The 14284-nt window shown below is 46.9% G+C and overlaps 1 protein-coding gene across 1 annotated transcript; it reads left to right on the top strand.

Moving 5' to 3' along the window:
• The first annotated feature begins 441 nt into the window (after positions 1–441).
• grnb (granulin b) lies at positions 442–13021 on the top strand. The gene is made up of 16 exons (XM_080516903.1): positions 442–557; positions 792–863; positions 1416–1574; positions 2148–2288; positions 3577–3672; positions 4320–4461; positions 5342–5451; positions 5938–6067; positions 6710–6801; positions 7279–7435; positions 8206–8303; positions 8395–8631; positions 9607–9861; positions 9947–10168; positions 11125–11370; positions 12149–13021. Exons 2-16 carry the CDS (start codon positions 861–863, stop codon positions 12284–12286), a joined length of 2226 nt encoding a protein of 741 aa, XP_080373029.1. The 5' UTR covers positions 442–557; positions 792–860; the 3' UTR covers positions 12287–13021.
• Positions 13022–14284: the final 1263 nt, after the last annotated feature.

Here is a 14284-nt window from a genome sequence, read left to right as displayed (position 1 = left end):
CCAACAATTAAGCTTTGGTTTGATCTCCCTAGGACATTCTCACACGCCATGGTGGCTGTTTTAGTGTTTCTAGGTGGCGCTAGAGAGCACATTTTGGCACTCTGAGTGTTCATTTTTAAATTTCCTTAAAATGTTCGCCAGTCTTTATGAGCCTGCCAAATATAGTGAAGTTTTAAGCTTGTTTAGGGGTCAAATTTGGGCTCAATGTCGAGTCAAGAGAAGAAGAATAAAGATGAATAAACATTATAATGATTATGTAATAATATCAGTAAGTAAAATCCCAGTTCGGAAGTAAAATGAGGGTACTTGCTTACGGCTCGATCCCTAATAAAAAGAAGCGAGGAGAAAAAAAGAAAAGTAATGTTTCTAGGAGGCAGATAACACATTTGTATGTGTGTGTGTGTGTGAGTGTGTCACATGTCACGTGACCACAAGTCATGTGATTCGTCCAGTAACTCAGTTTGCTTTGTACAGTATTTCTCTGGCTTTCTCTCTTTCTACTGCCGATTTAAAACCCACAGTGGTGTGATGAGGACTTGACCTTTCAGACCTGCGAGGTAACGACGACATTTTCTCTCAAAAATCAGATTTTAACGCGAAAGTCTCCGGCCCGCAGCTAGCCGCTCCGTTAGCCACCGAGCCTGCTAAGCTAACTAACCGGTGACTCTTTATTTCAGCCTCTGTGATTCAAATGAAACTTGTTTCCACCAGAAAACGTCTCCTGAAAAGCGGCACGGCAGTTTCCCACCCCGCTGCCTTGTTTAACAGAGTTTTTACCGATTGTTTTTCAGGTTTTAAGCGGAGAATGCGGAACAGTCTGATGCTAACAGCCTGCTAACACCTGAAGCTACCTGCTAATAATGGTAAATAAATAAATCATTAATCTGCTTTTTATCCCCCAGTAAAGGGATTTTGAGCAGTTTTCCGAGTACATTTCTGATGTTCAAGCAATTTTTCGCATTTTCTTTGAGATAAATTAAACTCCACCAACTGGATTTGTCCAGGTAAAGGTGCAAAACTGTGGTGTTCATGTTAATAAAATAAATAATATAAATATTAGACATTGCTCAGTTATTAGTGCAACATGTTGGTCTTATTCCTCGTACACTTTCCTATGTTTTTAGGAAAACACCAGTGGTGACTTTCTCTGATAAAGACTTAATAAATATGAAAGGAAACCTTGTCAGTTCCTTAAAGTAACGTAGATTAATTAAACACATGTAGTGAGCAGCAAGAGTATAAACGTCTTCCAGGTGGTTTCTACTCGGTACCGACATAATAAACCACGAGACGTCCCGCTCCACGACAGAAACTCTCGTTTGCTGTTGAAATCCACAAGAAGCTTTTCCCGTCACGTGTCCTGTGTTTCTGTTCCCTGTGTGTCATGGCGTCCCGTCTTCCCCCGGGTCCTCCAGACGACCTGGAGCCTGCAGATCCTCCAGACGGGGGTCCTGTGCTGGGCTTTGCTGGGCCTGAGCTCCGCCCTGGTCTGTCCCGATGGAGGGATGTGCGAAGACAGAAACACCTGCTGCAGGAACATGGAGGGAGGATACGGATGCTGCCCGCTGCCTCACGTGAGCCTCGCGACCATACAATCATTTCAGACCAGTTCAAACCTCCGATCCTGACGCGTTCCTTCAGCGGGGATGACATTTAAGTACACGGTCTCCAGTTGATGGACTGAAAGAGAACATAACGACTCTGTAGTTCCACTGTGAGGTGACGGGGCGAAACGCTGCACTTTCCCAGATTACCGTATTTTCCAGATTGTCGGTCAAAACAAAACCCAAGTCTCGTTGATCCCTCGTCTTTAAGCCGCAGTTTCATCGTATTTTCAGCTTTTCTCTGTCACTCTGAGCTTTTTTTCCTATGTTATTTTACATTCTGCTGTCGACATTTTTCTTTCTGGAGAACAGAAGTTCTTATGTGGCAGCGCAGCAGCTTTCTGTGTCAAACAGAGACATCTAGTGGCCACCGATGGTATTGGACGGTGAATTTTGATACGAGCTTCTACTTTGAGCAGCCAAACGGCTTACATTCTGGGAAATGCGGCTATTTTTCCCCCAGTATTACGTTTCTCGAGTTTCTGTTACCGACTGGAGATTTTAATGAAATATGCGCTTCCTGGTGTGTGAATGCGTCCGCAGGCCGAGTGTTGTTCGGACCACCTCCACTGCTGCTACCAGGGGACGGTGTGCGACCTGGTCCACGAGAAGTGTGTCAATAAAACGGTGTCCCTGCCCTGGGTGAGACGAGTCCCCAGCAAACCGGCTCCCCTCGTCCCGCAGGTACGAATCCCTCCGACTCGACGACCTGCGTCAGAGCGTTTCAGTGTCACCCTTTTTGATTGCGTAGTCAGAAATCAATCTAAATCTTAACCAGCCTGATCATCAAAAAACTTCAGGATCTTACCTCCACTCAAGTTAAGGCTCTTCAAGGTTCCTTAGGAGATCGGCCGTGGATACTCACTATGAGTATATAAAAATAAACCTCCAACCCAGTAATGACACCAACAATTTCCAGTGAAAAGTTGAACAAAGTATATGTAAACAAATATGAACATATGATAGAACATGAACAAGGTTCAAGGTGTTTTTTTCAAGGTGTTTTTATTGTCATATCACCAGTAAAAGCCAGGTTTCACAGTGAATTAAAGTCTTATTTTGCCGTCTACCCTGGAGCCGACATGCATAAATAAGTAAGTATATACACACAAAAAAAAGAATACAAATATAAAATAAAATAAAACAGAGCAGTGCAAAAATATTAGTGAGAAAGTGAGATGTGCAGATGTAAACATGTCAGAAGTCTGATGGCGACGGGGGAAGAGTTTTTCAGTCCATTCGTTTTGCTTTTCAAGCTTCTGGACCTCCGGCCGGAGGGCAGAAGCCTGAACAGTCTGTGTCGTGGATGGGGGGCGGGGGGGCGGGGCAAGCAATAATATACAATCCTCCGATCCGATTATTTGTGGTGATTCGAATGACGGTTCAAATCCTCCAATTCAGTATTTCGTGGTATCAAGCTGGACCCAAAACAAAATAGAAGAAGAAAAAAAAGGGGAAAAAAGAAAGTAGCAACTAAAATGATCTGAGATCTCAGAAAAATAACGGAAAAAAATCAGGAATCCTCCAAGTGAGCTTGGTTATCCGTTTCCTGCCACCCTCCTTGGAAGCAGGTGGCGTCCGGTCTTCAGACGACACGCTCGGATCTTTGTCCAGGATTGTTCATACAAAAAAACCCAAAAAAAAACAGCCAGGATTTTCTTGATAAACTCTCATAAGCTCCGCAATTCGCTCGGCCGCACCTCGAGACAGGACGATGCTGTTCGGTTGCGGTGCATTCATGGTACCTGGGAATTTCCAGTGTCACCCAAAAAAAGTAATGTACAAGAAAAAATAAAACAATCTAAATAATAAAACTATACTATTGGCGGTAAAACAACCCGGGGTTGCAACAGGAAGTCCTGGAGGTTAAAAGGGTGTCGGTGGAACTGATGGCGATCTAGAACCAGCGACTAACGGTTGAACCTTGTCTGTCCTCTCTGTGTCCTCCGGCGTCCTGCCGTTCGCCCTGAAGGCCGTCGTCTGTCCAGACCGGGAGTCGGAGTGTCCCGACGACACCACCTGCTGCCAGCTGCTGGACGGCTCCTGGGGCTGCTGTCCTTTAGCCAAGGTCAAATACGAAGACACACACACACACACACACACACACACACACACACATACACACACACCTGGTCCACACGAGACAAAAACAATCTTCTCAAAAACAATTCCGTCCACATGTCACTATGAACTCGGCTCAACGCCAAGCCGAAGGGCGTGTAGTACATACGCCAGGCCATTAGGGGCGCTGTGACTCGCCAGATACGCCAAAAACACAGACGAAGAGACAAGAGAACATAGAAAAATAAAGAATCCTGCTCATATACGTCTGTATAACTCTGAGTTCCATAGGTCTAGCCTCTGGAATTTGTAAAACTTTTTAAAACTCGTCTTAAAACCCAGTTTTATTCTTTGGCTTTTACCTCAGCGTGAGACTCTGCTCAGGTTTTAGTGCCTTCGTTTTTTTGTTTTGTTTTACCATCTGATTGTTTTTATTGCTTTAACTTTTTTTTATTGTTTTTAATGTTTTTATGTTGCCTCTTATATTTTTATTTCAATGTCCAGCACTTTGTCTCAGCTACGGCTGCTTAAAGCGCTTTATCAATAAAGTTGGGTTGAGTTGAGTCGATGCTCCTCCTGCTAGCATCGCTAGCCGGTGGGTCTGTTAGCTCTGCGCCGTCCAGACCGTCACTGACGGCGTCCCTCTGTCTGCAGGCGGTGTGCTGCGAGGACAAGCTGCACTGCTGCCCTGAAGGCACCACCTGTGACCTCGAGCGCTCCAGGTGCACGTCGTCTTCGCTGGACTCCGCCCCCCTGCTGCTCAAACTGCCCGCCAGGCGGCGAGGCGCCCGCACAGGTTCGGGATTCAAACGCCTTCCGACGTCGCTCACGATGAATCAGCATCCATCACACTTAATCCAGTGGTTCTGCACGAAAGCAGTTCTCGGAACAACAAGGTGTTAAAAAAAAAAAAATCATGACATCGTGAGCAGATTATTGTTCTGAAATGAACCCAGCTGAAGGTTGACTTTGCTTTTCACGTTTCTCCTACAAACTGTTCGGTTAGCTTTAGCATTAGCCAAAGTTTCTCCCAATTTAACTTCAGATGTCCAGATTATAGAGCATCTTCCTCCATTAACATCCAGATTATAGAGTGATTTCCTCCTCTAACATCCAGATTATAGAGCATCTTCCTCTTCTAACCTCAGATTATAGAGCATCTTCCTCCTCTAACAACCAGATTATAGAGCATCTTCCTCCATTAACGTCCAGATTATAGAGCATCTTCCTCTAACATCCAGATTATAGAGTGATTTCCTCTAATATCCAGATTATAGAGCATCTTCCTCCTCTAACATCCAGATTATAGAGCATCTTCCTCCATTAACATCCAGATTATAGAGGGTCTTCCTCCATTAACATCCAGATTATAGAGCATCTTCGTCCATTAACATCCAGATTATAGAGCGATGTCCTCCTCTAATATCCAGATTATAGAGCATCTTCCCCCATTAACATATAGATTATAGAGCATCTTCCTCCATTAACATGTAGATTATAGAGCATCTTCCTCCATTAACATATAGATTATAGAGCATCTTCCCCCATTAACATATAGATTATAGAGCATCTCCCCGAACATCAGCTACAATTAACAGTTAGATTTAGTTTTTCTACAAAAGTAACTCGCATTAAGTAACTGATTAGGACTTCCTGTGTTGTTGTTGACTCTGCAGCGCCCCCTGCTGGCTCGGTGCTGTGTCCTGGAGGGAAAAGCAGCTGTCCACAGAGCTCCACGTGTTGCCTCTTGACTAGCGGGGACTACGGCTGCTGTCCGTACCCACAGGTACCCCGAGGACGACGGCACCGCTCCTAATCTATCAGATTATTCTTCTTATTGTGGACATTTCACGTTTGGTGTCACCGATGACCTTTGCAGGCTGCGGGAAATGCTCCAGGAAGGAAGTGTAGTGGATATTGGGGGGGGGGGGGGACAAGGCAGCAGTCATCTTGCAAATTCTTGTCGCCGGGCGCATGAGTTGATTTCACGCAGCGTTGGCGTGCAGTTGTTTCGTTCCACAGCTGTCTCACATCCTGGGAGAGCTTCAGCTGCTCTCTGCTGCTTTAGTTCCGTTTGTCGGTGGGAAGCCAAGTGTGAAAAATCATCAGTTGCTATTTCAGCAAAGAGCTGAGTTCTACAGGAACCTTGTGTTCCGGTTCGTCTCCTAGAAAGGGAAGCTAACTGCTATCGTAGCCTGCTAATGCTAACAGCCTGGCGGGAGCGAGGCGGCAGCATTACCGGTCTAACTGTTCGGTTCCGTGTGGTGTGCAGGCCACATGCTGCAGCGATCACATCCACTGTTGCCCCGGCGACACGACGTGTGACCTGGAGCACAGCGCCTGTAAGTCCGGAGGAAACCGGTTCCCCCTGATGAGGAAGGTTCCGGCGGCGCGCAGCGACAGTGAGTGTTTCTGCCGTTTGGTGACTGGATTCATTCTGAACGCAGTGACGACGACTTCCTGTCTGCTCTCTCCTGACTTCCTGTCTTCTCGCTCTCCCCACTTCCTGTCTGCTATCTCCTCACTTCCTGTCTGCTCTCTCCTCACTTCCTGCCTGCTCTCGCCTCACTTCCTGTCTGCTCTCTCCTCACTTCCTGTCTGCTTTCTCCTCACTTCCTGTCTGCTCTCTCCTCACTTCCTGTCTTCCTTCTCACTTCCTGTCTGCTCTCTCCTCTCTGCTCTCTCCTCACTTCCTGTCTGCTGTCCCCTCACTTCCTGTCTGCTCTCTCCTCACTTCCTGTCTTCTCGCTCTCCTCACTTCCTGTCTGCTGTCCCCTCACTTCCTGTCTGCTCTCTCCTCACTTCCTGTCTTCCTTCTCACTTCCTGTCTGCTCTCTCCTCTCTGCTCTCTCCTCACTTCCTGTCTTCTCTCTCTTCACTTCCTGTCTTCTCTCTCCTCACTTCCTCTCTGCTGTCTCACTTCCTGCCTGCTCTCTCCTCACTTCCTGCCTGCTCTCTCCTCATTTCCTGTCTTCTGTCTCCTCGCTTCCTGTCTGCTCTCTCCTGACTTCCTGTCTGCTCTCTCCTGACTTCCTGTGCGTCAGTCGTGTGTCCGGACGAGAAGTCCGTCTGTCCGGATCAGACCACCTGCTGCCAGATGACCAACGGCTCGTACGGCTGCTGTCCTATGCCCAGTGTAAGTTTTATATACTAAATACCATGTTGGACCACTAGATGTCACTGTATAACCACAGAATGCTGTTAGAGAACTTGTATTACGAGTGCTTTTATATTATTACATGTACTATCGATTTTAAGTGTACTTTAATTCACTTTGACTCAAAAGGGTGCAGCACCTGCAATTCCATTTTACTACACCTATAATGACGGATTATATATTCTATTCTATTCAGAATGTTGCTGCAGTATTTTTAATTCAAACACTTAAGAGATGTATGGTGTTATGCAGGAATATAGAATTATATTAGATTTTACAAATGACCACTTGAGCCTGATTGCGCACTTATTATGGAATTACATGTTTACAAATTAAAAGGCATCAACATCCTACAGAAGTGGACTTGGACGGGTCACCACCATGGCTCCCTGAGCATGACCTTTGACCCCCCGGGGACCAAACCTGAGTTTCACGTAGAGTCTCTGTGTGTTTCAGGCTGTCTGCTGCTCCGATCAGGTCCACTGCTGCCCTGCAGGGACGCAGTGTGACCTGCAGCACACCACCTGTGTGTCCACGCGGGGAATCGAACCCGCGACTCTGAGCGCGGTCGCCCCCGCGGCTGCGGCCGTGCCGGAGGCGGCGCGGACGACAGGTGAGACGGAGACGGTCGCCAACGCCTTCCGTTAACAACACTTGACGCGCGGAAGTTCGGGTTCGAGCTGTAAAGAGCACCAGGAGGAGCTAGCATTAGCTTTAGCCGCCAACTGAAGTGTGTGTGTGTGTGAGAGCATGTGAGTGTTTTACTGCTGCGATAAAATCTATTTCATTTGTGATGAAAAGCCGTGAAGAGAAATGATTGACTGTTGACTTCCTGACTTTACTCCACGAACGGTCAAACCGTGTCCGAACTGCAGGTTTTGCACAGTAGAGAGACTTTTTATTTTTTTATTTTTAATTCTTTATTTCTGAGTTTTTATATTTTGACACAATAAAACATACAGAACATTGTAGAACAGGGAGTGACCAGTAGATAACAATTAATTCTCAATTCAAGAAAAGATATCAACAATAAAGATGAGAGAGAGAAAAAGAAAGACTAACTATAGTCTACATTATTAGGTGTGTCCAAGGAGAACCATTTCTTAGTTCTAGTTGTTTTGCTTGCTACCAGCAAGGCACTAAGCAAACACTTACCTTTTTTTCCAAGGCAAATGTCCAGTTAAGAATTTCCTGCAGTTGTTCCATGAACGTCTGTCCAGTGTTGTTTGACGAAGGGGCCGTCCCAGAAAACGTGTGTGGTTGTAAAGAGACGTTCTAACGTGTGAGGTTCATGATGTTCTCTGACTGTAGCGTCTTCCACGAGCTCTCGAAGCGTCAGAACAATTGATTTCCAGACTTAGTGAAGCTCGAATCGTCTTTCAGGACGTTCTGTCCCCTGCAACGACTCGGTGGCCTGCGCCGACGGGAACACCTGCTGCAAATCTGTGGAGGGGGAGTGGGCCTGCTGTCCTCTGGCGAAGGTACCGGCGCTCTGGACGGGTGGACGACACACGGCAACCCCCTCGTCCCTCCTCCGGTCTCCCGACCTGACCGATTCCGTCTGTCCCGCAGGCCGTGTGCTGTGACGACCACCTCCACTGCTGTCCCCACGCCACCGTCTGCAACCTGGCCGCCTCCACGTGCGACGACCCCTCGGGCGGCGCCGCGGCAACGCCGTGGCTCAGTAAAACCCCCGCCGTCGCCGTCGCCGCCGACAACAGCAAGTGTGACAAGTCCACGTCGTGTCCCGGGAAGTCCACCTGCTGCAGGACGCTGGACGGCGACTGGGCCTGCTGTCCACTGCCTCAGGTCGGCCTCCGCCTTTATTTTTATTTAAAAGTCCTCGTGAAATGTAACACACGACTTTGCAAAAAACGATAGTTGGGGTTCTACTTGTAAGGTTCCTCCGACTCTGCCCCACTACTGTTGTCGCATAACAAAGTTATTTGAATTTTGAATCTCCAGCCGAGGAAGTCGGGGGAATCCTTCTTCGTTGTCGTTGTGGGCGGAGCCTATGTGTGACATCACGAGTTGTGCAGATCTGTTGTGTTTATATCGGCTTGTTTCCTCTTAAATATCCAAGTTTTTACAGTGTTTTGAAGTTATAGTCGGCGTTTTATGAGCCTTGATGAAAGATTGAGCCTGGAAGAGACCGAGAGAGGAGAAAAGGAGCACGGGTGGCGGGAGCGGCTCGCCGTTAGCTCGTGCGGCTAGCAGCTAGTAGACGATCAAGTAATACCTGGACTCGTATTCGGTGATTCCGCGCAGTCAGAAAAGCGCTTCGACGTGTTGGATCCAGGAAGCCGGTCGTTCTGCCAAAAGTCAGGACGCCTCAAAGGTGAAAACTGGCGGCTGCTGAGGCGAGGAGACGAGGACGAATGGAGGACGAAGCGTCTTCTGCTTCCTCAAACATGTTCCAGACGGGGTCACCGATGGCAGAACCACCTTCTGTGTCTTCTTCATCAATCACTGGGTTTGAAATGACCATGATGATGAAATATGGTTCAATTCAGCCTCTTCGTGGTCAAAACTCTGATCCTCCATAATGTAAACACAACTTGGGCGTGTGCACAACTCGTGATGTCACTCTGTTATTGTCAGAAGCTCCGCCCAGCAGAGGAAATAGCGCCGTTTATCGGCTATTTTCTCGCAGATTGCCATGTTTTAACATTTTACCCTCAGACCAGTTAGCATAAAAAATGTCCCTAGAAGCGACACCAGAGTGTTTTGGAGGTGGGATTTTCATTTCACCGGGACTCTGAAGGTTTGAACGTGGTTCCTCAGGCCGTCTGCTGCGACGACCACGTCCACTGCTGCCCCCACGGCAGCGTCTGCAACCTGGAGACCCAGACCTGCGACGACCCGTCCGGCTCCAGGGGGGCGTGGCTGCGGAAGGTCCCTGCCCTGAGGGGGGCGGAGCCAGGCCCGGTGGGCGGGGCCGACGGGAACGCGTGCGACGGGCGGACGAGCTGCCCCCGAGACACCACCTGCTGCTTCATGAGCGGGACGCAGGGGTGGGGCTGCTGCCCCCTGCCTGACGTGAGACCTCCTCCTCCACCACCTCCTCCTCCTCCTCCCCCTCCTCCCGTCCTCTGACGGTGTGACTCTCTGCTGCCCCCTGCAGGCCGTCTGCTGTGCAGACGGAGCCCACTGCTGCCCCAGCGGACACACCTGTGACCCGCAGCGCAGCTCCTGCTCCCGGGGGCCCCTGGTCGTCCCCTGGTCCACCAAGCTGAGCTCCCGCGCCGTCGGCGACGTCAAGTGTGACGACAAGAGCAGCTGCGCCTCCGGGGCGACGTGCTGCAAGCTGCCGTCCGGAGAGTGGGGCTGCTGCCCGCTGGTCAAGGTCCGTACACCCCCCCCCCCCCCCCCCTCCCCCTAAATATTAATAATAATAATAAACATAGCAGTCGTAATACGGGAGAAAAAATTAATATGGAACATAACAGGAGTAATACATGAGAAAAACCAAACAAAAGGAAGTAACAGAAATTATTGTTCATTGTAACATTAATTATTTTTCTTTTTACTGTTTTTTTGAAGCAGAACGGTGATTTGCACAGATTTAAGTTGTCACTGAGACGTTCCATAAACCTCCCAGAATAGAAACACATCTGTATTTAACTTTGATTCTCGCACCACCTTTTTCAAATCTACACAGTCCTCTTAAGTTGTAGTTGTTTTCTCTTAATTAAAAAAAATTTTGAATAGCTGTGGGAAGACTTTTATTCTTTATTCGAAATAGTATTTCTAAGGTTTTTAAATATACTATATCTTTAATTTTAACGTGCAAGAGGCGATAAATAGTTTATTAGTATTTTGCCTGTAGGAAGCTTTATTTATTATTGTAATAATTCTTTTCTGGAGTTTAATGATAGGGTCTATATGTGTTCTATATGTGTTTCCCCATACCTCAACACAGTTTGTCATATATGGCATAATAAGTGAGAAATACAATATTTCTTATTCAGAAAGTCACTTGTTTTATAAATAATAGCAATAGTTTTAGATAATTTATTTTTCATGTATTCTATGTGTGGCTTCCAACTAAGTTTATCATCTAGCATGACCCCCCCCCCCAGGAATTTGGTCTCGTGTACTTTTTCAATGTGTACTCCGTTTAGAATTACTTGAATGTTGCAGTTTGTCCGAGTCCCACCAAACACCATCTTGCAAAGTGGGCGTGACGACAACCACAAATTAAATCCATGAGTCTAGTAGAGAGAGCATTGAAATGAGCATATTGTGATATTCTAACGTGCTGACCTCAGCCTCCTCCACCCCTCCACCCCTCCACCCCAGGCTGTGTGCTGCACCGACCACGAGCACTGCTGTCCTCAGGGCTACACCTGCAACATGGAGTCGGGGACCTGTGAGAAGAAGAGCTTGGCCGCCCTCCCCCAGACCGCCGTGGTTCGGTCCAGCCTGGCGGAGGCCGGGGGGCAGCGGGACGTACCGTGTGGCGGCACGGGGGGGTTCCACTGCTCCCGGGGGGAGACCTGCTGTCGGGTCTCGGAGACGGAGTGGGGCTGCTGCCCCTCCTCTGAGGTACGTCCGCATTCTGATTGGACGTTGTCGGGGAAACTCCTCCTCCTCCTCCTCCTCCTCCTCCTCGTCGGCCATTTTCAATTTTTCACTTCTACCAATAGTCAGATTCTACCTCCGTCAGAGCCTCCATCACCACCTGGACTAAATTACATTGATACTTATATTATATCGTATATTTCATATGGCATATTACATGTACATATACATATATTTATACATGTGCAAGTACACTATTACCATTGGTATTATTATTATAAGTATACTATTACTATTGGTATTATTATTATTATTATTATTATTATTACAGATATATATATATATATTGTTATTGATATTTTATTGCTACCATATTGTTATTGTTATATTATTGCTACCATTATTAGTAGTACTATACACAAGTATTATACACTATTACACATTGTTATTATCTGTATTATTGTTATTATTATTATATGCCTACTTCTAATGGCTCTTTTATCTCCTGTTTATTTCTAAGTGCCCATGTTCCGTTCTGTGTTTTACTTTGTCTTATACCCAGATTTTTTTATTTTTTACTTTAGTTTCTATTCTATTATATTTTATAATATTCGTATGTACCAGATTGCTGCAACAAGACAATTTCCCTTCGGGGATGAATAAAGTAATTATCTTATCTTATCTTAAGAACTCACTCGCGTAAAAACAACTTCAACTAAAACGACTCGTAGCTTTTTCTGGTTCCGAAAAGAAAGTTGTAGGGGAAAGAGGAACAGGATTTGATTTGTCCCCGTCTCTGCAGGCCGTCTGCTGTCCCGGGTCCCGGTCCTGCTGTCCCGCTGGGTCTCGGTGTGACGTCCAGACCAGAAGCTGCAGCCTCAACGCTCCACTGAGCTGGGACGCCTCACCGACCCGCACAAACAGAGACTCCGCCCTGTGACCTCCGGGCCGCTCCGTCCAAGCTTCTCCTCCTCCTTCATCCTCCTCCTCCTCATCCTCCTCCTCCTCCTGCTTCAGGTGATTCAGCCTCACAAACACTACGACGGAGAGAAAACATCCAGGTTTTAGTTTTGTTTTAATTCATAAAACGACCTCAACTTAAAAACCAGTGGGGTTGAAATAAACCGGAAGCTTCTGGGGTCTCGTCTCCTCCTGGAGTTCTTCTGTTGTGGTTCATTTTGTCGTTGATGGACTTTAGAGGAGACATGAAGGGATGAAGACATGAAGGGATGAAGGGACGTCTTCAGGCGACAGCCTGACTTAATGTGAAGGAAACGCTCTGCTCTGATTGGACCTGCTGCCTCGCTGAGACACATTCGCCTGGAAACGCAACTAAACTAGCAACTGGAGCAGGTCACATGACCTGACGACAGTCAGTCATTCATTCATTCATTCATTCATTCGTTCATCAAAGACAAAACTTCAATATGTGGGTGAAGGATTTTACTGCAAATGTTTTATTTTAGGGTTTTTTTTTAAGTCAGTGTCTTTATCTGGTGAATGGATGAAATCCCAGTGTCGCCATGGTAACCGTGCCCAGCAGCTGATTGGTTCTCGCTTTTAATTTCCATCTTTTCGCCGGTTAATTTCAGCCGAGTCGGGTGGTTGTGTTTGTTTTTGCCCATTTTACCGGACTTTTTATTTTCAGTTTGACATTAAAGGAACGTAAATCTCCTCTGAAAGGCTCCTTTTTGATTTCATCGCTTCGGGATCTTTTTACGTTTTGTTTTTTTTGTCTCCTGGAATCGACAAGTGGTCAAATAGCGAATATCAAGTTTTAAAGTTTCCCTCAAAGTGAAGGGAGAGTTGGAAATGGAACCGTCGTTCAATAAACCAGTTAGAAGGATTTAAAGATGCAAGTTCATGTGAATTCAGCTCTTTAGAAAATTGTGTTGCTGGAGGAGGAGGAGGAGGAGGAGGAGGAGGAGGAGGAGGATAATAAAGGATGACGAAGAGGAAAATGGTGGGAGGTTATGATGATATCATCTCGCCTGATGTGATAATAAAGCAGTGAGTTCACCCCCTCCCACACACTTCCTCTGTTCCTCTGGCCTTTCCAGATACACCCCCCCCCCCCCCCCCCACACACACACACACACACACACACACACACACACACACCACCTGACTATCACAGAGTTGTTATGACGACCGGCATAAACAGAGGTGGGGTGGAGAACAGCTGTGAGGGGGGCTGGTCCCTCCCTCCCTCCCTCTCTCCCTCTCTCCCAGGCTCTTCAGCCTAATGAGCTGCCCCCCCTGCTGGTCAGACACACACATGACACTTCTCTTCTGAGGAAAACAAACTCATATCAAATTGGGGGGGGGGGGTTCATATTCATGCCACGACATCTTTTCTATTGCTTTATTAAACCTAGAAAAAAAATGTAAATGGAGAAAATCTAAAGTCCATACGGAAGAACAAAGCTGGAATCAAATTCAGGAGGCAAAATATTAACCCACTACAATGTGTGTGTGTGTGTGTGTGGGGGGGGGGGGGGGGGGGGCACAAGGGTCCTCACTGGGCAGAGTTACCTTAAAGAGCAGCAAATAATAAAGGGAATGAGTATTAAAAAAAAAAAAAAAAAGATGAGCTCGTGGTCTTTAATAGATCATTCTTGCAGGAAAAGGGAAGAACTGGGATGTTCCAGTCTGTGTGGTCTCTCTCTCTCTCTCGCTCTCTCTCTCTCTGTCTCTCTCTCTCTTCTAAATAACCCAGTGGACAAAGCCTTTGAAGATATTTATCGCCGTTTGTTGCGTGTTAAGGATCAGTGGACCAGAGCCGACCGACTGGAAACGATGACGGATCTATAAAATGAGCATCTCAACAATGAAATCCATCTTCTGCCGTCTGAAGTTTAATTAAAAGTCGGAGTATTTAGCCAAAAACTTTAGCGAACGTTTGTTGCAGAAACGCTTCGAGTCTCACCGGGGTGAT

This window comes from Blennius ocellaris (assembly GCF_963422515.1).
Source record: "Blennius ocellaris genome assembly, chromosome: 21".
Lineage (NCBI taxonomy): Eukaryota > Metazoa > Chordata > Actinopteri > Blenniiformes > Blenniidae > Blennius > Blennius ocellaris.
This window is presented reverse-complemented; position numbering and strand designations above follow the sequence as displayed.